At 48.5% G+C, this 25,735-nt stretch overlaps 2 protein-coding genes across 6 annotated transcripts; both read right to left on the reverse strand.

The window, feature by feature from the left end:
* Window positions 1-1,136: 1,136 nt before the first annotated feature.
* On the reverse strand, window positions 1,137-8,709 carry LOC143831610 (uncharacterized). 4 transcript variants are annotated; one of them, XM_077324726.1, is made up of 3 exons: window positions 8,558-8,709; window positions 4,475-4,663; window positions 1,137-2,795 (listed from the first exon to the last, which is right to left on the reverse strand). In XM_077324726.1, exons 1-3 carry the CDS (start codon window positions 8,643-8,645, stop codon window positions 2,599-2,601), a joined length of 474 nt encoding a protein of 157 aa, XP_077180841.1. In that variant the 5' UTR covers window positions 8,646-8,709; the 3' UTR covers window positions 1,137-2,598. The 4 variants fall into 4 exon arrangements, with proteins under 4 accessions (XP_077180841.1, XP_077180842.1, XP_077180840.1 ...); XM_077324727.1 differs by having other exon boundaries at window positions 1,137-2,792; window positions 4,475-4,666; window positions 8,558-8,708; XM_077324725.1 differs by having other exon boundaries at window positions 4,475-4,666; window positions 8,558-8,708.
* Window positions 8,710-10,216: 1,507 nt separating this feature from the next.
* Window positions 10,217-21,915, reverse strand: LOC143831576 (uncharacterized). Of its 2 annotated transcripts, none has more exons than XM_077324660.1 (6): window positions 21,544-21,915; window positions 21,114-21,233; window positions 19,637-19,748; window positions 18,619-18,687; window positions 17,692-17,805; window positions 10,217-16,094 (listed from the first exon to the last, which is right to left on the reverse strand). In XM_077324660.1, exons 3-6 carry the CDS (start codon window positions 19,668-19,670, stop codon window positions 13,807-13,809), a joined length of 2,505 nt encoding a protein of 834 aa, XP_077180775.1. In that variant the 5' UTR covers window positions 19,671-19,748; window positions 21,114-21,233; window positions 21,544-21,915; the 3' UTR covers window positions 10,217-13,806. The 2 variants fall into 2 exon arrangements, with proteins under 2 accessions (XP_077180775.1, XP_077180774.1); XM_077324659.1 differs by having other exon boundaries at window positions 18,619-18,690.
* Window positions 21,916-25,735: the final 3,820 nt, after the last annotated feature.

The following is a 25,735-nucleotide window of genomic DNA, read 5'->3' on the forward strand; positions in this document are numbered from 1 at the left end:
CCCCTGCCAGCAAAAGAGATACTTTGGAGCAAACGCTGGCAGGGGCTCATGGGAATTGTAGTCCATGGACATCTGGAGGGCCACAGTTTGACTACCCCTGCTCCAAAGTATCCCTTTTAACCAGGAACTGATCTGTGTCCTCTGGAGATGAGCTGTAAATCCAGATCACCAGGTTGGTGGAGGTTGGTGTTCTTAAATTGCTTCATATTTCCTCTTGGCTTTCTCAGACTAGGCACCCAGTTGCATTTCCTAGGTCAGCTTCGATAGGTGGCCATGTTCATTAAGCAAACCACCTGTTCCAAGACAAATTTCATTCCCCAGCTGTCTTGATGCAGCGGGAGGAAGCCGGGGCTTCATCCACAGAGCAGAAAGCAGGCGAGATCTGCTCACATTTTGTTGGAATCTGCAGTGCGCATTCCTGAGCGGAATATAAAGGATGTTCTGCAGGGGGCATCAGAGAATTATATTTAGCATAGAATCTTCCTGCTGAATTGCTCTAGTGTTCTGATTGGCTCAATGAGAGACTTCCTGCTTTTTTGAGCCCACTTCCTCCCAGCTTACCTCCAGAGCAGCAGTTGAACGGAATGACTGCAGCTAGCTGGCTCGGCCAGTCAGTGTCTCCCCCCTTCTCTTCCTCTCCATAGTTGTTTCTCTTCTGAATAAAAACAATGTTATTATTTAAGCAACCTGGTACTCCTCTCTTTCTGCATATTCAGGCTCCTACCAGCACATTTTAGTGCCTTCCGTGGAAGGCAAGGGGGGGGAAGTTGAAGCAGCAATGCCTTGACTTCCACCCTCTCAGGTAGGACCCAAACTAGGGCTTCCTTACAGCAGAACCCTTCAGACACTCCCTTCCATTGGTTTGTGTGGCCTAAGGGGGAGAACTCAGTCCATACTTCTGTTGCTGTTCAAGTTGCGGAAGGCTGGAAAGCTCTCAGTTTGCAGGGGAGAAAGTAGGAAAGGGGACATGAGATGGAAGCCAGCTAAGTCTCTAGCATCTCTCTGCCAATTGCTCAACCCCCTCCCCCCCCCCCAAGCAGGCCAATTTTACCTAATACATCTTCTGCAAGCAAAACTTTGGGTGAACCTAGAAAGCTGCTTTTCGCTGGGTCTACAAGGAAAACAGAAGCAGAGACTCTATTTGCATGACTTTTATTGGGACGTCTATTGCACATACCAGAAGTACGATAATGCTTTAGGGAAGACCACCAGCTGTAAACTGCACACTTCTTGAGAGCAAATAAATACATTCAGATTTTTTTTTTTTAAGAAAAGGACACATCATTTCCCACACTGGCAGAATGTCCTAAAAATGCTCAGATGTCCTTAGGAAAGGGAGAGCTGCTTGGATGCAGGATGAAGCATGCAGTAGGATGCTATGCTGAGCTGGCGAGAGAAGACACTCACCTTGAGTACAAACCATTCATTTGTTGTGCAAATTAATGGAATTCTGGCAAAATCAGGTGTTTCCCTTGCATGTCCCCAAGAGACTTAGAGTGAAGTGTGTTACCTTCTTTCTTGCAAGATCAAGGTCCCTTTATGATCATTCCAATCCTGAAGGCTCTGGATTCAATCTACTTGAATCAGACCCCAGATAAAGCTGGACATTTGGCAAATTCCAGCTAGCAGGGATACCATCGCCGCTATGGTCAGGACAATATTACACATCATAATGAATGATGCATTTGCTTATCCCAAAACACTTGAACTGAAATGTCAACCCAGGGAAGGAGCCCAGCCTCTTTAGGTGAGTGCCAACATGGTGTCACAAAGGCCATTTAAACATTCCTACACATCCGGCACCCCACATAGTGACATTCTGCCAACACAGACTTTGAGAGAGGCAGTGTGTTTCCCACACAAGATCCCGTCTCAGTGCAGAATCAGCCCTGAAAGGAAACAATGTAAGAGAGGCGCTGTTTTTCCTCAAGCACAAGAAGAAATCACTAACTGAAACCGTTCAAAGAGTGTGCATGGGAATAATGTCATGGGTTAAGTTTTAGGGTTTGGGAGGCAAGACATTAACTAGGAAGGCTGGCATTTCGAAAAGAAGCTGGGGCCAAATTTAACGCTTTTGCAAGTGGTTAAGAAAACTCCCATATCTTAAATGCCGCTTACTCACATGTTTCCTGAGCCCTTTGACTTGATGGGATTGGCCTAGAGCAGGGGTAGTCAACCTGTGGTCCTCCAGATGTCCATGGACTACAATTCCTATGAGCCCCTGCCAGCAAACGCTGGCAGGGGCTCATGGGAATTGTAGTCCATGGACATCTGGAGGACCACAGGTTGACTACCCCTGGCCTAGAGGATATCAAGACAGTTCATGAAGAATTTTAAAAATCACATCATCCAGGGGAAGACTGGTATGTGGGCTGGATGGAGAGTGAGATGGCAAATCCACTGTTTCCACAGGTAGCAGCGTTTTATCTGAGGAAGCCCGAAGGGTTTCAAAGCAACTTGTTGAGGCTCGTTGGTTTCCCCCTTTCTGTTTCACCCTGTGCAGTTCCTTTTTCCTCTCAGTAGAGACCAAGAATGTTGTTGCAACATCAGGCAACGAGCCAAAGACCTTTGGGGAGGTTTGCATGGAAAGCCCCATGGTCAACCCCAGTTGCTCTCGGTGTCCACAGCGTTGAGCTCTTCTGTAAATCGACTGAGGAGGCCCATCTCCTGTTCAATAGCCTGGACTCTTGCCTCGATGTTGGTCATGGCCTTCAGCAGCCCATCCAGAAGACCCTTCAGTGTGTCTTGGTTCATCAAGATTTTCCGGAGAGCTTCTTGGTTCCTCAAGATGCCTTCTGCCCAGAACAAGACACATAGTTTAAAAGGGAATGGGAAAGATCTAACGTTGTTCCTGACTTGCCTGGTCTCATATTTACAGCTCTCCCCTTTACGTAATAATAACAATAACTACTTTAATAGCTCACCCTTTCCGGTTGGCTCTGGTTTGCTGCATTTATATGTGTAGCTGCCAACTGGACTATAATACCTGATCTGAAAAGAACAATACCCTCCTTCTCCATACAAATACGTGCGAGGCAGCTTTTAGCAAATCCCAACCCACAGGAACATAGATTCTAGTTCATAAAAGTGGTGCTTCAGTCCAACTTTTAAAACATCCTGGTATTCCATTTGTACTTGAACAGTGAGGCGGACTTTGTCCTCTGTGGAAGTTATTCCAAGAAACTGACTCTATAGTTTTGTAAAGATCTGGTAGAAGGAGCTCCCGGAAGAGCTACGTGACCTGTTGAAATTGTCAGCTTTCCGCAGGGCCTGTAAGACGGAACTCTTGCACCAGGCGTATGGTTGAGGCCATGGTGAGTCCAGGAGTTTCCATCAGTGGATCCCTCCACATTGGTCCATCTGGACCCTTGTGCCCAATGAGGAAGAGCTCTTGGCCCTCTATAGCTGGACAGAGGGAGAGGGTGGGGGGTTAAAACTCTGTATGCCACCTTTTAATGCTTAGTGTTAAATGTCAATTTTAAAGGGGTCATGCTGGATTTTATCATTTTATCATTTTATTGTGAACCACCGTGAGTCCGAATGGAATGCAGCAGTATAGAAATAAAAAATAAAATAAATAAACAAACATTTAACTTCTATGGGGAGAGGAGAGATTTTAAGATACACAGATAGTCGCTTGCTGTTTCATTTCAGAGGTTTAGATCTGATACTAAAAGTGCATGTTGGCATAATGTTACTCCACGTTGCCCTGACCTGGACAGTCCAGGCAAGCCCAATCCTCTAGAAGCTAAGCAGGGCCAATCCTGGCAAGCATTTGGATGGGAGACCTCCAGAGATTTGGATGGAGTGCCTCCAAAGGACATGAGGGGTCATGACGCAGAGGCAGGCAATGGCCGACCACCTCCAAATGCCCCTTGCCTGGCTGCCAGACAATCCTTGGGTCTCCTGGCTACACAACACAAGCCATGCAATAAATAAATACCCTCTGCTCCCAACAGGATCCCCTCACGGGGACTTACAATGAGCCTGCTCTGGGCATTTTTCTGCCTTCAAGTCACGTGCAAAGCTGGCACAGGTTGGCTCTTTTTCAAAACAATTCCTACATTTCCAGATCAAATCCCAAGAAAAGAGTAACCCTAGAGTGCGGAAAAGGTCTAAAATCACAGGTGCGGCTCATGCAAAAATCCACGGGCTGCATTTACACTGACACTTCCTAGGATGCGCCTCTGGCCCTTGTGAAGCAGCATCTCTGCCTTACTTCCTGAGCTGTTCCCATAGAGAAGGCTCTGGATTCAAATTTTGGCTCCAGCAACACTAATCTACTCCTTCAGCAAAGAGTAAGAGCAGAAGGCGTCCTCTGCAAACCACTCACTAAATGCATCTATTGCACGGACGTGTCAAGCATAAGATCTTGTGCTTGCTAGTTACAGACACAGGGGAGATATTAAAGCAAGCAGAGAACTCGGGGCCTGCGATGAGTGACTCAGTGACCTCATTGCTGTGGCCTACTTACCAAGCATAGGCAGGTAATGATCTCTGTTGCCACCCAGATGGGCTGCCTCAGCAGCCCCTGAAGATGCTGCCGGTGGTTGATGGGGTGAAAGAGGCAGCTCACGGTGAGGCTGTGAGGCTTCATTAGATGCCAAGGCAGAGACCCCTCGCAGGCTTCCTTCATCTTCGTCAGCTTTAGGAGATTCACATGCTGCTGAAAAATAGAACCAGGACAGAAATCACATGTTTGATATGGAGTAACTGCCTAGCTGTTCCGGGTTAAGAATGGTGCAGGAGGCTGAACTTCTCTAGCCTCCACAGGCATACACATTTGTCCGTTACCTTTCAAGTAAGTTTCTAGTCCTCATGGTTTCTAAGCAAATGGGTGCAAACAGTGGGCTGGAAGGAAACTGGTCTGAAAGGGCCAATGGGACTTGGCCAAGTGATTCTAGCCTCTGATACAGGAAATCTAAGCAGGATATAAGTACAACACACCAGAAAGTTACCCTACACAATCCAGTGCTTGAATGAAGGATGTTAAGCATTGGTAAGGTCTTAATATCGAGAAAGTTAGCAGAGTGCCTGAGTGTGGCAAGTAGCCCAGCGTGGGGCAGAGTGCAATCAGTCAGAAAACAGTAAACAAAAAAGACACGTTCCCCAACGTGGTACTTAACTAATATTAGAACTATTTATTAAAGAACATAATTCTACATTCTTAGAGGTAAAGATAAGTTTCCTATTCTAGTCTAAATAGCTGGATGGAGAGAGATGCTTGGGGCATCTCCCTTCCATCATGCTGCAGGCTTGAGAGATGGAGGAGAAGAGGGGGGGGGAGACTGGGGAAACAGGAAATTGCCCTCAAGGGACAGGTCAGTGAGATCAAAGGTGAGCGGTCAGTGTCCCTGTCTATCTCACTAACTCTATGGTGAGGAGAGTTCCTGTTTGCAGCCTCACAAGTCAGGAGACATCACACAGAGAGCTGTTTCCAACACCCCCTCTCGGTGACTCCTTGACTTAGTATACAAGGTTCATTTGACTTCTAAGTCGTCTGAAGCTGGGTTCAGGAAGTGGCTTTGTCATCAGGTCTGCTAACATTTCTTTTGATGCGCAGTAAACCACTTCGATGGTTCCAGCTTTCTCCATGTGGCGTAGTAGATGGTACTTCACATCAACGTGTTTGGTGCGTTTGTGTGCCTCTTCTCACTTAGACATATGAATACAGCTCTTGTTGTCTTCATACAGTGGTATGGGCAGGGGTACTTCTGTGCCCAAGCCCTTTAGAAGTTGACAGATCCATTGTAGCTCTTGACAGCCATAGGCGGCAGACATGTATTCTGCATCTGATGTGGATGTTGCTATAGTCTCTTGTTTGGTGCTGGCCCAGCTTATGATGCCATTGCCATAAAAGATTACATGTCCTTTCTCGGTTGCTTAAAAAGAAAGCCCATTTCGAATAAACACAGGTCCCTCAGGGATATTAAACCGTTCATAAAAGAATTCTGCAGTATTGGAGATATGGTCTGAACATCTAGAGTCAATAATATATTTTCTATTTGTCTTATTCAAACTGACACAGTAAGCTTTGTGAGACTCTTCCTCATGGTTAGCATCCATCGTTCAATTTTCTGATTACATTGAAAAGCCTTAGGTCCAAGTTGGTCACAAAAGTAGCATTTGATCTCTCTCTCTCTGTTTGCTGTCTGCTCTCTCTGCATCTCTGCCTTTCAGAAGTTGTGTCTTGCCCGATGCTTGCCAACTGGTCTGAAGTTGCTCTTTGCTGCCCTTTGTGGCCGGAATAGCCACCTCTATTGACATTTGATCTCTGGTTAGTGTAGGTCAGCGACCTTGCCATGCAAATGATGATCAAAAGTTATATCCTGTTTCTCTCGAATATGACTAATCGTGGGATGAAATGAATAAGCCATTGAGGATAACAAAATAGTCAGTTTGGAAGCATTTGCATGGGTCTCACCTGAGCTCTCAAGTTCTTGAAACAGACCTTTCATAGTTAACACATATAGAATCATAGAGTTGGAAGGGGCCATACAGGCCATCTAGTCAACCCCTCTGCTCAACGCTGGATCAGCCCTAAGCATCCTATGCATCAAATGACTCTCCTTCTTTAACTCTCATCCCATGTAATTGCTTAATGAACCCAGTGGAATATGTCCAGCCCTTTTTGCATAGACGTGATTCCATTCTATTGTACTTACAGACGCTTTTCCACCGTTCTGTTCCCATTGTAAGAATTCTTTCTTCACTGCTTCCGTGGCTCCAGCGGCTGGAACAGCAGGCGGGGGAATCCGAATGATCTCTCGCAGACCTTCCCCTCTAAGGACAATCATCAGGTGTCCGTGCCAGTCATGGTAATTGTCCTTTCTTAAGCGAACAAGCCCTATTTTCATTTCAGATTTCCTGGACTCATTAAAATAATAGAGATCAGGCTGTGCTCTTAAAGGAACAGGAAGGTACACCGATCTCTCTTTCAGCCTTGTGCTAACCTGCCAACCAAGCTTCTGGAGCTGGATGGGATTCATAAGTTACTCAAAAGTTTCTCTGCCGCTCCAAATAAACACATCTGCCTTTTAGCAAAAAATCATAAATCATAAAAGGATGAGCCAGGGGCCCAAAACCTGGGCCCATAACCTGAAGGATATTAAGCATTGGTAAGGTCTTAATATCCAGAAAGTTAGCAAAGTGCCTTAGTATGCCAAGTAGCGCAGCGTGGGGCAGAGTGCATGCGGTCCTGCACTGACACATGCCCTACACACTTTAATTGATTTCCTGCAGAACATCCTACTGGGTTGTACTTATTGGCCTTGGATCCACCTTTTACCAGCATCTGAACATCACTCCTTGAAGCAACAGCCACACAGGAGCAAGCCTCAAGTTATACTTGATCAGAGTTTCCCTTTCTTCCTCGCCCCCAATTCGACTAGACATCTGATAACAAAATAAACTAATTAGAGAGTGCAGATTCTTAGCATTGCTGAACAACTGGAAAGGAGGCATTGCCAGCTTTTTGACTGGAACTCTTTGGGCCTTTCCCTGAGCTGGAAGGAATTTGGCATTTTTTATTAATTATTTATTACATTTGTACCACGTCCATCCCCAGAGGCTCAGAGTGTCTTACAAAGGGTTAAAATACATAAACAAGACATTAAATATTATTTTTATTTATTTATTTATTTAAATTTCTATACCACCCATTTCTTTGCAGCTCTGGGCGGTTTACACAGAACATTATAACTTACATGAAACATTATGCAGACTATAACATCAAAATAACTTTCAATAAAATATTAGGTTTAAAATATTAAAAAGTAATTATTAACTCTATGATTCTATGCCCCTGGAGTCTTTCTCTTTACTATTGCTATAGACCAGCCTTTCTTGACATTTTTTACCATTGAGAAACACCTGAAACATCCTTCAGGCTTCCAGAAACCCCAGAAGTGGTAGGATCCTGCAGAATATGCTTGGGGATTATAGTTGTGTAAACACCCACCCATCCCAGGCCCATCATTGGCCATATGAGGGAGGTGGGGCAGGTCAACTTGACCACATATCACCCGATACCTGTCTACTAAAATTAAAAAATATATACATGATTAAACAATTGATCAACTCCTACCCATTCGGGAAACCCTGCCAGGGTCAAGGAACCCCAGGGTTTCAGGAAACCCTGGTTGAGAAGCCTTGCAGTAGACAGTTGGCTAGTACCCACCTCACTCTAAGACTGAGTTCAACTCCCTATCCTCCAGCTTTGAGTGGCTCTTGAGCAGGGGTAGTCAAACTGCGGCCCTCCAGATGTCCATGGACTACAATTCCCATGAGCCCCTGCCAGCGTTTGCTGGCAGGGGGCTCCTGGGAATTGTAGTCCATGGACATCTGGAGGGCCGCAGTTTGACTACCCCTGCTCTTGAGCTCCCTAGGACGTTTCATCTAGAGGCGCCTCAGCTCAAACACTTTGGAGAAGGACCACGGGAGGTGCGTCGCTTCAGAACCACCGGTGAGCAGACATTTTCCGAACACTTTCCACTCTCCTTCTGCAAGAAGCTTAGCACGCCCATCGGCACCTCTGGGAACCCGGGCTGGGCCTCACCCAATTCAACTCGCGGGTCTTCTTTCCCGGCTAGGGCGCCCTTGCGCCTCTCCTCCGCCTCCTCCGACCTCGCCCTCAGCCCGGCCATCCCGGCCCCCGCAGGAACCTCGGGAAGGCGGCCAACCGCTCCCAACGCCTAGATACCCTCCAGGCGGCCAATGGGCTCGCGCGCCTCCGCTCTCCTGCCGCGGGTCTCACTTCGGTCCGACCCAGGCCTTCCCTCTATTGGTGGGTTAGCCTGGAAAGGAAGGGGCTGGAGAGGTGGGAGGGGCTTGTTTGGGTCTTCTCCTTGCCTCGCCCTCTTTAAAGAGCGGAGTCCGTCTTCGAGGTACCCCTATGAGTGCTATTTTGCCGTCGGTTCACATCTGGTTTATGGCGACCGGGGGAATCTGCAAGGCAAGAGACGTTGATTGCCTGCAGCTGAAGTTCAACTGGTAAAGTGTCGTGTTCCCCCCCCCCCCAAATAAAAAGCATAGGTAGGAAACATCATTGATGTATGATGACACACCCCCTTTCTGTGCCAAATTGGGGGGGGGGGGGGAATCTGCCTCCAAGTGTGTGTGGCTTTCATTTTAAAGCCTGATTGTCAGCGAAAAACTGAAATTGCGCAAACCAGCCTGGATTAAAACGACAATGTAAATCTATTACAAAACGTTCCGTAGAGCTGGATCCAGGCATGATGGGGGAAGGGAGTGGCCCTTTTGGGAGAACCAGTTTAGTGTAATGGTTAGGACTTCTAATCTGGCATGCCAGGTTTGATTCTGCACTCCCCCACATGCAACCAGCTGGGTGACCTTGGGCTCGCCACGGCACTGATAAAACTGTTCTGACCGAGCAGTTTTTGAGCCTCCTTTGGGTAGGGAAAAGTGGCATATAAGAACCAACTCTTCTTCTTCCCCCAGCTGCCGAAGTATTAAAAGCAGGGAAAGGAGGGAGGTCATACCCCCTCCTCCTTCAATCCCGCCCCTTGCCTGGACTATTTGGACCCTTCGTTATTGCAAAACCCCCTCCCCAACACTTGTTTCCACAGCCTTCTCCACGAGTTTCCATTCCCACAGGAAAGTAGAACCAGGGAGACAGGTTGAGTCCCAATGGCAGCGTCTCCTTTTATTGAGGCAAGCCCACCTCGGCAACGGTTAATCGTACACGAACCACAATACTATAAAGTATCATATTATAACAGTAATCATCACTTTAAAAACACACACAGGCCACGTTTGAGATGTGGGGAGTTCCTTTCAGACCACTGCACCAATGGCCTTGGTCTCCCAAGGGAAACAAAGAGCAGGAAAGCCGACACGCACAGAAATGCCAGTCAGGACATGAAGACTCTTGATGGAACCCTCATGAACTCCTGCCCCAAATTCCTCCTCTGCTGGCAGCCGCTCTTCACGGTGCCTCCAACAGCAGAAAGGGAAGGGAGGCCCAGTCCTGACAGAGACAATGATTCCCACATCGTGTACAATGTTTTAATGTGCAAAGTGAACCGTGACCCTTTAAAGATTTGTTTACTTCACAGCTTTTCGTTTGACAGATGGGAAACAGACAGCAAAGATATGGCACTACTCCCACCCCCAGTCCATCGGCTACTCTGGTAGAATTTGAATCCAAGTCTCAGGGGCCCAAAGGTGGATTCCAGTTTCCAAAGTTTGAATTCTGTTTTTATCCAACGAGCATCACCAGTTCCTGCAGAAAGAACTCTATCCATAAAAGCAAGGCTGTCATCCTTATCCAAAGCATACTTACTTAAGAGGAAATCCCGAAGGACTACAGTGGCCTTACTTCCAACCAAGTAAATGAATATAGATTGTGACTGTACCATCCGCATGCAAAAATCTGTTGTTTGGGACAGTCTGTGTGGATTTCTAGGTATTCTGCTTCGAAAGGATGTACTTCAAAAACTTGGAAAGGATGGAATATTCACCGCACGTGAAATTTGCATCCTGAGGTCTATCACTCTTTCCTTTTCTACAACAAAATCAGAGTCCAATAGCACCTTTAAGACCAACAAAGATTTATTCCAGGCATGAGCTTTCGAGTGCAAGTATTCTTCCTCAGACTATGAACTACCATCATGACTATAGGAATAAAAAGCAAAAATTAATTCTGTTACATTAGTAAACTGTGTCACACATCCCAATTCAGCCATATGATAATTCTTTACCTAAACAGCCAATCAGTCCCCTGGAATTCAGTTGTCGTTCACAAAAACATAGAAGTATCTATGCATGCTCCTTGAATAAATCTTTGTTGGTCTTAAAGGTGATACTGGATTCTGGTTTTGTTGTGCTACTTCAGACCAACACAGCTACCCATTTGAGTCTATCCTCCCTTTTGTGTTTCTGGTCTCTGTTTTCTGTTTCATTCTTACTGAGTTGACCCAAACTCTTGCCCCAGCCTAAGAGTGTGGAAGCTAAGCAGGGTCACCTTGCTATGGTTTACACTTGGGAGGGCAAGCCCACAGTGAATGGGCTACTATTGGAGTTGCCAACTCTTGGCTGGGAAATACCTAGGGACTTTGGGGGTGGAGCCAGGAGGGGGCAAGATGTGTGTGTGGGGGAAGGTACCTCAATGGCATATAATGCTATGGAGTCTGTCCCCCCACAAAGCAACCATTTTCTCCAGGGGAACTAACTTCTAAATGGAGAAAGTACATGGGGATTTGGTGTTTGTTATAGTGGTTAGGTGTGTGGACTTCTAATCTGGTGAGCCGGGTTTGATTCTGCACTCCCCACATGCAGCCAGCTGGGTGACCTTGGGCTCTCCACGGCACTGATAAAGCTGTTCTGACCGAGCAGTAATATCAGGGCTCTCTCAGCCTTTCCCAACTCACAGGGTGTCTGTTGTGGGGAGAGGAAGAACTGGGAACTTCACTGACCCAGCTCCCGTGCAGGAGCACAAATTGGGGGCGGATGAGGTGCACCAGTCCAAATGCTCCCCTGTGTGAGTCCAGAAAGAGGCGGGGCAACCTGCCATGACTAAAACTCCAGCCTGTAGCCTGGCATGAAACCTCCAGTGCGTAAACAGTCAAAGGGGGGCAAATGTAAGATGCTTTGAGACTCCTGGTAGAGAAAAGCGGCAAATAAGAACAAACGGTCTCTCAGCCTCACCTCCCTCACAGGATGTCTCTTATGGGGAGAGGAAAGGGAAGGCAATTGTAAGTCACTTTGAGGCTCCTTTGGGTAGAGAAAAGCAGCATATGAGAACCAATTCTTCTTCTTCAGTAATCTCAGGGCTCCCTCAGCCTCACCCACCTCACAGGGTGTCTGTTGTGGGGAGAGGAAGGGAAGGCGAATGTAAGCCACTTTGAGACTCCTAGTAGAGAAAAGCAGCCTATAAGAACCAACGTCTCCTCTTCTTCTACAAACAGCACTAGCAACCTCTTACACTTGTTTAACTGCATTGGACGGAGAAAGCTTAAGTCAATATTTCAGAAAGCTTTCATTTTTGTTTCCTGTTCTTGAAAAAAGCATCACCCCATTCTCATTTCTGAGGTAGCCGTGCCAACCAGCTTCCAGAAAAACATTCTCTCACTTGTGCACAGGCCTAATAGTTCTCTCTTTAACCAGGTGATGGTGTTTACCTCTGTGCCAGGAGGTAGATAACAGCCTCGGCTGCCTATTCCCAAGTGTTTTGCCTCAGCTAAAAGAACAGGAGATTTTTCTCCAGGCCTGTTGACAACCCAGTGAGAGATGGGATCAAAAGAACAAAACAAAAAGGACACGCCTAACAAAGGGGATGTCGAGAGAGTTGTAGGATGGCCTGGAATGTCAGTAATGCACTAACCAATGTGTCCTTAAACCACTTAGGAAAGTCACAGGTTGTGCTCCCTATATGTTAGAACTATTAAGAAGCCAGCAAGTGGGTGGGCCTGTGGCTCAGGGGTAGAACCTCTGGTGTGCATACAAAAGGTCCCAGGTTCAATCCCTGGCACGTCCAGTTAAAAAAGACCAGATACTAAAGGATATGAAAGACCTCTACTGAAAACACAACAGAGCTGCTACTATTCAGTGGGAGGAAATACTGACCTTCACAGAGCAATGGTACAAGGCAGCTTCTTGAGCCCAACAAGTCTGGGAATCTTGCTGTGTCAGCCCCACATTGGGACTGAAAGGCTGAGTTGTGTTGCCAGCTCTGGGTTGGGAAAAACCTGGAGATTTTTTTTTTTTTGGGGGGGGGGGGAGTCTCAGGAAGCTGAGCCCTGGGAAGCCCTCAACTGAGTTATGGCTACACAGGCAACGAGTCCCACTGGGGGCAAATCGAGGAGCACAAATGAGCCAGTGGGAGAATGCCCAATTTTAGCTTGCCAAAATAGTGGCGCCTCTAAGAGCAGCTTTATGTGAAGAAGCTTCTGAGTAATAATAATTCTTGTCATGCCGTGAAAAAGCATCGCCCCCTGACTTCTTTCGACCCAGCAGCTGTTCAGAGCCCAAGGGCAGGCCGGGACTTACCCTGCTTGGTTGGCAAAGTTACGAAAACCAGGGACAGAAGAGAGGGGACTGACCCCTTCTAAAACTGAGAGCTTCCCCCCTTTACCACACACTTTTATTTGGTTGAAAAGCAGTACCAGACCTCTACTACACTGGGGCCTTAGGGGATATGTTGTGAGGCAGGATGGGATGGAAGAGGGCTCGTTCCAATGTCAAAGGGGATTTGACAGGTAGGCCGAAGCTTTTTTACTAAGGCCTGAAATGACTAACAGATCTAGTGATCTGAAGTTGGATTTAGGATTCAAATTCACCTCTCCTATGGCTTCACTTCCCAGCTGTTCAGCCGAACGCACTCCCTCTCAGCCAGTTTCCAAGGTAGGAACCAAGTTCGACATTTCTGAGGAAACACATGGTACAACCCACCTGGGACTGTACCAGCTCAGAACACAGGGGGATTGTCAGGGGCCATCGCGGGGCCCAGGAATTATAATTCTCTGAATGCCTCCCTTCCACCGAAATCCAGCCCCTTGGAAGGAACAACACAGCCTTCTTCTCAATGTGAGAGGTGTGCTGGCGGGGAAGAGGTGTTTGATGGGAAGGAGCGTTTCGATAGGATAACACCTGCCCCACCGACCCCCCCCCCCAGTCCTGAAGTGGTCCCACCCTCTCAGCAGGACTATTCCGCATGGTTTTCTTAAGAGCTGCATCGTTCTGGATTCCGTCAGGGCTGGACCGTTCTGGACGCAATAAAGAGAGCCAAAGGACCATTACGGCTTCCCCCCGAGAAATGTCTCTGGAAGTCAAGGGTCGGACCCCAACTCAAGAGGTGGAGGGAGGCTGTGCCCAGCCCTCCTGGGTTAGGGTTGACGCCCAGCCGGAGCTGCTTTCCCCCAGCCTCCACGGATCGGGAGGCAAGAACCCCTTCATGCCCCACCCCCGCAGCCCCCCACCCGGGGCGGTATTGGAGAAGGGGCCTTGGAAGGGAGCCGGGACCTCGGGCCACGCAGCGGCCACGGGGGTGTTGCTGTTCCTGTCCCCCTCGCTCCACCAGGGCGGCATGAGTGACAGCGGGGGTTCCGGAAGAGTGGGCGGCGGCTCCCTGGGGAGCTTAGCAACAGAGGAGGAAGAGGAGGACCCCTTCCCCGCCTCGGTTCCGCCCCATGCCCCTCCCTTCAAGGGCCGGTCAGCCGAGTGAGTGCGCTGGTGGCGATTCCGGTGGGAGCTGCGGCTGAAGCACTTCCCGCACTCGGGGCACTGGTAAGGCTTCTCGCCCGTATGGACCCGCCGGTGCCTCTCGAGGTGAGAGACGAAGCCGAAGCTCTTGCCGCAGACGGCGCAGTCGTAGGGCTTCTCGCCCCGGTGGGTCCGCTGGTGGGTGAGCAGCTGGGCGCTGGCCACGAACCGCTTCCCGCACTCCTTGCACTTGTGGGGCTTCCCACTGGAGTGGGTCCGCTGGTGCTGGAGGAGGGTGGAGCTGACGCTGAAGCTTTTCCCGCACTCGTTGCAGCGGTACGGCTTCTCCCCGGTGTGGATCCTCCGGTGCCGGTCCAGGTGGGAGCTGACGCTGAAGCTTTTCCCGCAGTCTCCGCACTCGTAGGGCTTCTCCCCCGTGTGGATCCTCCGGTGCCTCTCCAAGTGGGAGGTCCAGCTGAAGCTTTTCCCGCAGTCGGGACACCGGTAGCGCTTGCTCTCGGCCGCGTGGGACTTCTGGTGCTTCACCAACGACGCCAGCTCTCCGTAGGTTTTCCCGCACTCGGCGCACTTGTGCGGCCTGTCCGGGGCGTGCACGCGCTGGTGCCTCTCCAGGTGGGAGCTGACGCTGAAGGCTTTGCCGCACTCTCCGCACCGGTACGGCTTCTCTCCCGTGTGGATTCTCTTGTGCTTGATGAGGGCGGAGCACCAGCTGAACTTCTTCCCGCACTCCGGGCACTGATAAGGTCTTTCCCCGGTATGGATCCTCTGGTGTTTCACCAGGGACGAACTCTGACCGAAACCTTTCCCGCAGTCAGGGCACTTGTAAGGTTTCTCGTGGCAAACCGGGGGCGAGGGGGGAGGCGCGGGCTCGGGGACGGCCCGTTTACGGCGACATTCTCCGCATTTCGTGGGGTCCCGGCCCCCGTTCGGGGACGTCTGGAGGTGGTGGAGGGTCGCCACGCTGAGGTAGAAGTTCTTCCCGCAGTCGGCGCACTGGCGCGGCTTCTCCCCCGTGTGGATCCTCTGGTGCCTGTAGAGGTGGGAGCTGCGGCTGAAGCTCTTCCCGCAGTCCGTGCACTGGTAGGGCCTCTCTCCCGTGTGGATCCTCTGGTGCCTCTCCAGGTGGGACGTGAAGCTGAAGCTCTTCCCGCAGTCCGGGCACTCGTACGGCTTCTGCCCCTGATGTTTCCTCTGGTGGGCCACCAGGTTCGCGCTGACGTTGAAGCCCTTCCCGCACTCCTTGCACTGGTAGGGCTTGTCGTTGGCGTGGGTCCTCTGGTGCTGGACCAGGGTGGAGCTGACGGTGAAGCTCTTCCCACACTCCTTGCACTCGTAGGGCTTCTCCCCCGTGTGGATCCGCCGGTGCCTCTCCAGGTGCGACCCGACGCTGAAGGCTTTCCCACACTCCTTGCACTCGTAGGGCTTCTCGCCCGTGTGGATCCGCCGGTGCCTCTCCAGGTGGGAGGTCCAGCTGAAGCTCTTCCCGCAGTCCTCGCACTTGTAGGGCTTGTCGCCCGCGTGGCTTTTGCGGTGTTTGGCGAGGGCCTCGCCCTCCGAGAAGCTCTTCTCGCACCCGTCGCACTTGTGGGGCCTCTCGGCCAGGTGCAGGCCCTGATGCCTCAGCAGGTTGGACTTCTGGCTGAAGCTTTTGCCGCAGTCGGGACACCGGTGTCCTTTCTCGCCCCCTGGTGGTTTCCCACGGGACAACAGGGGCGTGGGGAGGCCTGGGGTCAGAGGGTGTGGCTTAATTGGCGGCTCTTTCCCTTCAGGTGCTGAGCTTCCTAGTCTGTCGGCCGGCTGGCTCTCTCCGTCCACTGGATTCCCTTCTAGGGAGCTTTTTGCTCTTTGCTCTGTCTTGCCGGGAGCCTCTGGATGAGGGAGGCCCCCCTCATTCTTCCTCCTCAGATCATCACCTGAGGAGATTAAATCCATAAAAGGGGGTGAGACAAATTAACTGACAAGCCCATCAGTCGGTAGTAGGGATGCCAGTCCCCAGGTGGAGTTTGGGGATCCACTGGAATTACAGCTCATCTCCAGATGAAAGAGATCCGTTCCCCTGGAGAACATGGCTGCTCTGGAGGGGGGACTTTACAGCATTATAGTCCACTGAGATCCCTCCCCACTCCAAATCCCGCCCACTCTTATATAATACCCCCAGGTACTTCGCAACCCAGATCTGGCATCCCTAGTCAGTAGTGAATAGAAGAAGAATTGGGTCTTATATGCCACTTTTCTCTACCAGAGGGAGTCCCAAAGCGGCTTCCAATTGCCTTCCCTGTCCTCTCCCCACAAGGCTGACAGTTTGTTCCTATATGCCGCTTCTCTCTACCCAAAGGAGGCTCAAAGCGGCTTCCAATCACCTTCCCTTTCCTCTCCCCACAACAGACACCCTGTGAGGGAGGTGAGGCTGACAGAGCCCTGATATTACTGAAGAAGAACAGTTTGTTCTTATATGCCGCTTTTCTCTACCCGAAGGAGGCTCAAAGCGGCTTACAATTACCTTCCCTTTCCTCTCCCCACAACAGACACCCTGTGAGGGAGGTGAGGCTGACAGAGCCCTGATATTACTGAAGAAGAACAGTTTGTTCTTATATGCCGCTTTTCTCTACCCGAAGGAGGCTCAAAGCGGCTTACAATTACCTTCCCTTTCCTCTCCCCACAACAGACACCCTATGAGGGAGGTGAGGCTGAGAGAGCCCTGAGATTACTGCTCAGTCAGAGCAGCTCTATCAGTGCTGTGACAAGCCCAAGGTCACCCAGCTGGCTGCACGTGAAGGAGGGGTCAATCAAACCCGGCTCACCAGATTCGAAGTCGGCACTCCGAACCACTATTCATGTAGCCATGTTAGCTATCCAGATGAAGGGGCAATATACTTCTGAATCCCAGGGCCAGAGAATACCAGTGTGGTGTAGTGGTGGCCAGAGCGTTGGACTAGGTTCTGGGAGACCTGGATTCAAATCCCCACTCTGACAGAAACCTTGCTGGTTGACACTGGAACAGCCACACTCCGCCCAGCCTCTACCACAGGGCTGTTGTAAGGATCAACCAGGGAAAGGAGAAACACATTCGCGGCTTAAGCTCCTTCAAACAAAGGTGGGATAAAAACGGCCTAGTTCAAGGGTCACCAATACAATGCCCATTGACACCTTTTTTAGGGCTTGCTGGGGCAGGGAGGGGTTTTCCCCAGCAAGGCTTCTGATGACTGTGGGAGACTTGATCGGCTGTGGAGATTTTAATAAATGTTACTTTGGCAGCAGCTGCCAGCACACCGCAAGGGTATTTTACACTCTTACTGAAATGGACCTGTTGCGGTCATTTTGTGGTTGAGGCAGCCATTTTGGTGGTGGACACAGGGAGGCCAACCAGCCTCGGGACTTCTGGATACTCAAGTGAGCTGTTTCCCCCACTCCCGAATGGCCTCTCCATTCAGCCCTTCCCAGACAGCATCTACAGTCTTCCCGCTCCAAGAAAGCCACTTCCCAGTCCTGATGCTCAGCTCTGTTCCTCACCTGGGCTGGCCTCCTTCAGTATCTCCCTGCCCTCAGACTCCTGCAGGTCGGGAACCCACAGATCCTCCCCTCGGTCCATCCAAGAGAGCAGGTCAGGTTTAGAAAGTGGAAATCCTGCGGATGAGATTAAAGAGAAGGGCTTCACTCCCTATTCTTCCCCATTCTTTAGTTTCAGCCAACCTAGCCATGTTGATCTATGGTACAGTAACCCTGCGGCTAGATTACTGCAATGCACTTTGCATGGGGCTGCCCTCAGAGACAGCTTGGAAAATCCCCATTGGTTTGGCAGGCAGCTTCCTAAGAAATGTTGTTTTCACTACACAACACTGAACATCTATATTGGCTACTGTGTTTCAGGGGTTCGATTTAAAGTGCTGATTTTAACGCTGGAAGCCTTACAGAGACCGGGCCTGTATACCTGAGGTTCACCTCCCTGTACGAGGCTGGGTACCTGTTCCATTCATTCTGTTAATTCCTCTTTGCCATCCCTTCCAACCGCAATGACCCCTTACAGCAGGGGTAGTCAACCTGTGGTCCTCCAGATGTCCATGGACTACAATTCCCATGAGCCCCTGCCAGCGTCCATGGACTACAATTCCCATGAGCCCCTGCCAGGTTGACTACCCCTGCCTTACAGAGCTTTCTCAATGACAGCCTAGGAGCTACGGGATGGGCGGCTGCTGAAATTCAAACCACACCCTTCTTCCCGGTGTTCAACCTGTCCCCGGGTCTTGTTGAAAACAGCCTTGAATCGGAATTAACTCAGCCGGATTGGGTCCGACTCAGGTTCAGGCAACTTTGTACATTCTTTGGAACGCTCAGCCGGCAACGTTCAGGAGAAACCCGTTGCTTTATTGCACAAAGGGGGTTGATGTGATGAAGAAGGCCGATGCTTTTGAGCCCCTGCACCAAGCCCGCTCCCTTTACCTGAGGCCAGCCCCCTCCGGTGGGACTCAGCCAGCGCAGTGATCCGAGGCAGGCTAATCGCCATCTCTTCTGCTAACGAGAAAGAGGAGAGAATCCCATCAGGAGATCAGAGCAGTTGGGTGACTGTGCCGATTGGTTCTTTGTGGCTTGGAGGACATATTACTCCCCGGCTCATTTTCTCCTAGAATGGCTGACATTTCCCCGCTTTGGAGGACAACTGTGTTATGCTGAGTTCCACTGTTATGCTGAGGCCTGCAGGTAAGACAGCACCTGGGGTCATGAACTGGGGAGCTGTGCTTGGAATCTCAGAGGTGTAAGGTGCAGTCCCATCGTCTGCGATGGGTGGCACTGCAGTGCTACTCAGAGTTTCCTGGGTGCCTTTACCCAACAGACTGCAAGTCAACAATGAAACATCAATTGGTTTTTCCTCACGATTGTTATATTGTAAAAAAAAAAGAAAACAACTAGAGTTAGGGTGACAGTGGTGATTATACCACAACAATCTGCATAGAATTGTTTGTTTTGGCCTCTCAAGGATACGATTCTTCTCATTCTTCGGGAGGTTAATACCACTTAATGAGCAGTTGTGTGAACATTAGGATAAATTTATCACTGGCCTAATAGTGGCCTAGAAAACGCTAGAGGGTGTCACCCCAAGGGTCAGACATGATCCGGTGCTTGCACAGGGGATACCTTTACCTTTTTAACTGTGGCCTACATTCACGTAGAGACAGCACCAGGGTGTAATCTGTTTCACAGATCTCCCAGGAACCAATAGAGACAAATTAATGGCAAATCGACTGATCAAAACTACAGGCCTTGAATGCTATATGGAACCTTCATGCTCAGAGGCAGCATATCTTAGAATACTGGGGACAGAAAACTTGGAAAGGCTATAGCATTCTTGCCCTGCTTGAGGTCTCTTACTGGTCATTGTTGGACTAGATGGACCTTCAGTATGACCCATTGGAGACATTCTTACGGCCTATAGTTCTTCACCGAAGAGCTGTATGCTTACCCAGAGAGATGAGCGTCTCATAATTCTCCTGCATGGTGTTGCAGTGAAGGCCTCAGGCAGGAGGTCCTACTCTTGGCTGAAGCACAACAGCTTCCTTGGAGGTCTCTGGCATCTGAAACAAGAAGTGATTCACCTGTTCAGTTGTTCCTAAACTTCTGGCAATCAAAAGCTGAAAATATGTTTTTTTTGCAAATAACTAAATACACGCAATCCATCTCTATTAAAATCAACAGCAAAGCTCCCTATGGTGAGGCACTTTTTGGAAGTCCAAGCATCCAGTGTCTACTGGATTGCCTTTATCCACATTCTCATTAAAACATGCTCAAACAACTACAAGATGCTGGTGAGGCAAAACTCCCCCTTTGCTAAACCCATTTCCCCCTCAGCAGATTTTGCTCCTGGATGAGCTTAATAATTCTCTCTTCAGGAACAGTTTCTAGTAATTCACCCCGAACAGATGTTAGGCTAACTGGTCTGTAATTTCCTCTAAGGCCCCAGTAGCCTGGAACCATTGTATTTGAACTGTCTAACCTGCCAGTTAAAATCTGCCTTTCAAGGCAGGCTCTCTGCATGTTTATGAATGAAAACTGGATCATTGGTCTGTGCCATGCCATCCTGAGCAAATGCCACTCTTTGGGGTTGTTGTCACAACCATGCATGCTGATACAAGTTCAGTTTTCACTCGTAAACCTTCAGAGGTGAGTCCGGGCACCTTGGCTCCCTGATGCTGACTTTCATTTCCTTTAGGTCAGGGGTAGTCAACCTGTGGTCCTCCAGATGTTCATGGACTACAATTCCCAAGAGCCCCTGCCAGCATTGCCGGGGCTCCTGGGAATTGTAGTCCATGAACATCTGGAGGACCACAGGTTGACTACTCCTGCTTTAGGTGGTGGAGCTGAGGCTCACTGGCAGGGCATCTGCTTGGCATGCAGAAGGTCCCCGGTTCAATCCCCGGCACCTTCAGTTAAAAGGACCAGGTAGGACACCTGAAAGACCTTTGCCTGATGAGACCCTGGAGAACTGCTGTCAGTCTGAGTGGGCAATACTGATTTTGAAGGACCAAGGGTCCCAAGGTCACCCTGGAGGAGGAGGAGCAGGGAATAAATCCTGACTCACCAGATTAGAAACCACCGCTCTTAACCACTATACCAGGTGCCAAGCCCAAACACACCTTTTAACCCAGGTGTTTAATGAGAGTGTTTATCTTACCACCTTTTTTGTTTTATAAATAGTGTTTATTATGGTGGTTTTTCCAATGGCTTGTTTTTAAATATATATATACTGTTATGCCATTTTTAGCTGTAAGTTGCCTCTAGCACCACTCTGAAGAGGCATCTGAGAGATTGCCTCCACAGATAAATAAAATAATATTAATAGCTGTGCAATGCATGCGGGGCTAGTGGATCTTTGGTATGAAAAGTGTGGGTGAGCCCGAGACATTCTTATCCAGGTAAGTGAGAAGAGATCAAGCTATAACCTCAGAAGATCCTTCCCTGATGGTCCCCCGCCATTTCATCCAGAGTAAACGCCACTCCCTGGGGCTGTGATCGCAACCGCGGAGGCAGATCTGAATCCAGTTTTCATTCATAAACGCGCACTGGAAAATAAGAAAGGGAGGGGGTCACGGACGACGCATCACTTTCCCGTCCCGAGCGGAAGGCGACTGCGGGGCCACTCCCTGGCGATCCATCCCTCGTGCCCTGGAGAGCCTGCGTCCTTGTCGCCCCAGGATCTAAGGCGGGCAGGGATCGCCCGAGGGATCGCCTGGCGGAGAGTGATCGGATGGATGGATGGCCGCCGCGCCCTCCTTCCCCGCCCCATCTCCCGGCGAGGCCCCCGGGGCGCGCCTCCGCGCCTCCTCCGCCCTCCCGGGAAAGGTGTCTCCCGCCGGCCGGGCCGCTTCCCACCTGGGCGAGCCCCAGCGAGGACGGGCCGCGTCTGCTGCCGGGAAAGTCCGCCCAGGCTGGCATGGATCCCAGCGGGGCGGGCAGCGGGCGAGCGCGCTCGGGCTCCCTGCAGCTGGGCCGGCATCCGCGTCACCCAGGAAGCGCAACGCCCGCCGCCGCCCCGAGCGCAGGAAGCCCCGCGCCGAGCCCAGCCCCAAGGCCGCCCGCGCTTCCCCGACCGCTACCCGGAGCCCTCTGGCGGCCGCGCACCACCGGGCCTCCGCCGCCGAGACCGCCTCGCCTCGCCGGGGCGGGGGCGCAGGTGGGCGCCAGGTTGCAACCGGGAGCTCCCTCCCTGCTGGGGACGCCGGGGCTCGCTTCGCACCTGCCCCCTCCTTAAAAAGGAAAGAAAGAAGGAAGGGAAGGAGGGAGAAAGAGCTTGATAGCAAGACAGACAGACAGACAGACAGACAGACAGACAGACAGGAAAGAAAGAAAGAAAGAAAGAAAGAAAGAAAGAAAGAAAGAAAGAAAGAAAGAAAGAAAGAAAGAAAGAAAGAAAGAGGGAGGGAGGGAGGGAGGGAGGGAGGGAGGGAGGGGAAGAAAGAAAGAAAGAAAGAAAGAAAGAAAGAAAGAAAGAAAGAAAGAAAGAAAGAAAGAAAGAAAGAAAGGGAGGAAGAGCAAGAAAGAGAGAGAAAAAAACAAAGAAAGAGAAATGAAGGAAGGAAGGAAGGAGAGAGAGAAAGAGAGAGAGAGAACGTTTTCGGACTGGCTACTTGAAACAAGTGATCACTGTGATGAGCCTCATGTCAATAATAATAAGAACAACAACAATTTAATATAATTTGATTTGATTTAATTTAATTTGGAGAGGTGATTTTTATCAGCCGCTGTTAATGTAACTTTATTTTTTTTTTTTTATAATGATTTTTTTTATTTTCATAAAGATAGAAATATAGTCATCATTTGAGAATATACGACCCCACATTGACTCCACAGTGATATAAACTTTTGCCCAAAACTCTAAGAGCCATGAGTCTAAGAGCCATCCACATTTCCACTACATTAAAAAAAAAAAAAAGCCTGTTTAGATATACAAAAGAAAAGTTATTATTAATCAACTTACTTGAGAGATCGTAGACCTCACATTAACTGCTTGATACAATCTGAGAGCTATCCTAGCAGATATTTCTAGGTTTGAGTTAGATGCTTAACATTAAACATTTCTTATAGCACAGTATTAGTTTTGGCCCTGTATCAATACCCTGATAAAGGGAGAGGAAAGTAGGGCTTTGCCTTAAAGATGTACAAAGAAAAAAAATTACAAAAGGATTTCATAATTTCTCCTTATCCTTAATACAGATACATCTACAAACCATTTATACTTGGCCCATTCTAAGAGCCATCCGGACAGGTATAAGTTGAGAGCTTTGCATTTTCTACAGATCAATATGAGCTTTGGCCCTATAACAATACACCAATAAAAAAAATAATAAGAGGGGAAAGCCCCATTTTATATTTCCAACGCTAACGATTATATTACCTATATGCCTACTAAGAAAAAGAAACAAGAGAGAAAAAAGGCACTGCTTCCCCTTTTTCATAAAAATAGCAATATAGGATACAGTATATGTTGTTAATACAGAGAATAATAAGATTTCCAGGTTTAGATTAAATGCTTAACATTAAACATAGAACAATATAAGCTTTCAGTCTTCTATAGCTTCTCCTTATCCTTGGTTCTAATACATCTACAAAACAATTTTTGCTTGACCCATTCTAAGAACCATCCTCAGTGTAGGCTTTAGTCCTAGGACAATTCACTAATAGAAGAAAGAAAAAATAAGGGGGGAGAACCCCATTTTACATTTTCAGCACTAATGATTATATTACCTATATGCCTATAAAAGAAAAGAGACAAAAAAAAAAAAAACAAGAGCGAAAGAGACACTGCTTCCCCTTTTTCATAAAAATGGAAATATAGAATACGGTATAACATTAAACATAAAACAATATGAGCTTTCGGTCTTCTTAAGGGGGTCTCATCTCGAGGCTTGCTACATCTTGTCGTTCCCGTAAAATTATATTCTGTCCCATTGGCCTTTGGCGTAGGAAGTGCAGTTGTACTCTTTCCCGCAAAATATGCATCGATAAATCTTGAGGCCGTTGCACCTCCTGGACTCCAGTATCAATACAATTTTTTCCCCAGAGAGATCCTTTAAATCGGTTACTTTCACTGCAGATCCATATTTCTTTTGATTGATTTTTGTACACTCTTGCTTTGAGATGGCTGTATGTCTTTTTAAAAAGGGTGTCCTTATCTGGGCTGCAGAACTCCGGCATCCCATTTTCCGTCTCCAGAATTTCAGATTTCTCTTCTACTGTTGGTTTTCCACCTTGTTTAGAGCTGTCATCAGCCACTGTTATTGATCCATTATTCCTGTTAAAGACGTCTTCCTTGGCATCTTGGATCTCCTTGAAGATATGAATTTCAGATTTCTCTTCTGCTGTTGGTTTTCCACCTTGTTTAAAACTGTCATCAGTCACTGTTATTGATCCATCATTCCTATTGAAGACTTCTTCCTTGCCATCTTGGATCTCCTTGGAGATATTTTTGATCAATCCATCTAAGAATACTTTGTAATCTTGGGTTTGTATCTCTATTAGATGAGCCAATCTTTTTAACATAGACATGATTTTGACTTAAAAAAAACCCGTCCCCAAACAATTTTACAAGTGGCCAGTAGAGGTCCTCTGTTTTATCCTCTAATGTTCCGGCACAGGCATGTGACGTATTGAAGCCGGTTAAGGCAGGGATTCTCGTACTGGCACAAAGTTCTCGTGAGATTTTCACATTCACTGCTCTTATCTCTATCTCCGAAAACCAAAACAATTACAATAAGAGGTTTTGCCAATTAATTCGAGTTGATTTGAATCCTTCTTCTGCTTAGTTAGGAGAATTAGCCTGCCTCTTAACGAGGTGGCTTCAGGCAGAGCAGAGTAAGAGGAGGGGGGAAACAAAGGGCTTTGATGCAGGAAGAGAGACGGAGAAAAAAAAAGCGAGAGATACTTGCAGTAAATGATGTTTTGGAACTCAGCCGAAGTCCTCCCCTCAGTTCAAAGCGTTCATTTGTGGTAAATCATCATGTAGGGTTGAAGCAGATACTTTAAGATTAAAGAAAGAAAAGAAAGTCCGAGGTAGAAAATGGCAGTCGTCCTCTGGACCTGGAACGCTGACAGCCTATAATCCAGGGAGATATACTCCCTAAAGGATTGGAGACGGCCCCAAGAACTTCCTGGGTAGAAAGGTGAGGTGAGGTTTGCGTACCCCTCCTCTTTTCTGCCAATTGCTTGCACAATTGACCCCTGTCAGGCTTCAGAGATAGCAGAGCAGATGCCCTGCCACCCTCTCAGGACGACATCTTTAGCCACACCCCCTTAATGTAACTTTATTGAGCCACCCTGAGCCAACTGGGAAGGGCAGGCTATTAAAAATAAAATAATATTAATTATTACTAACTTTATTTTTATACCCCGCCCTTCCTGGTTGGCTCAGGGCGGGCACAACAAGTCATGCAATTAACTTTACATCGCTAGACAGTTATTTGAATGCTTTAAAATTAAATTAATCACAGCTCATCTCCAGACCATTCTGGAGATCCATTCTCCTGGAGAAAATGGCCCCTTTGGAGGGTGGGCTCAGTAGCATTGGATTCCACTGAGGCCCTCCCTGCCCACTCCCAACTCCACCCCCAAAGTCTCCACCAAGATCCTGGTTCTGTACCAGTAGTACTATTGTCAACATGGTGGCCTAACCCGCCAAACCTCTTCAGTTTGAAAGCTGGCAACTGTTGGCTTAGAAAAGGTCTGTGGCTATATATATATATATATATATATATATATATATATATATATATATTCTATTTGCAAAGCAGGGATTCATTCATTCATTCATTCATTCATTCATTCATTCATACATACATACATACATACATACATACATACATACATACATACATACATACATACGAATGAATGAATGAATGAATGAATCCCTGCTTTGCAAATAGAACATTGTAGGTTCAGTTCTTGGCTTCTTCTGCTAGGTGGTGCTCACACCATCCCACTTGAGAGTCGGCCCTCAGGGAGGAAAATTCTTCACTTATTTACATTATTTTATAGTAGTTTGAAATTCCATGACAATGCCATATCT

The sequence above is a fragment of the Paroedura picta genome, chromosome 3, assembly GCF_049243985.1.
Source record: "Paroedura picta isolate Pp20150507F chromosome 3, Ppicta_v3.0, whole genome shotgun sequence".
NCBI lineage: Eukaryota > Metazoa > Chordata > Lepidosauria > Squamata > Gekkonidae > Paroedura > Paroedura picta.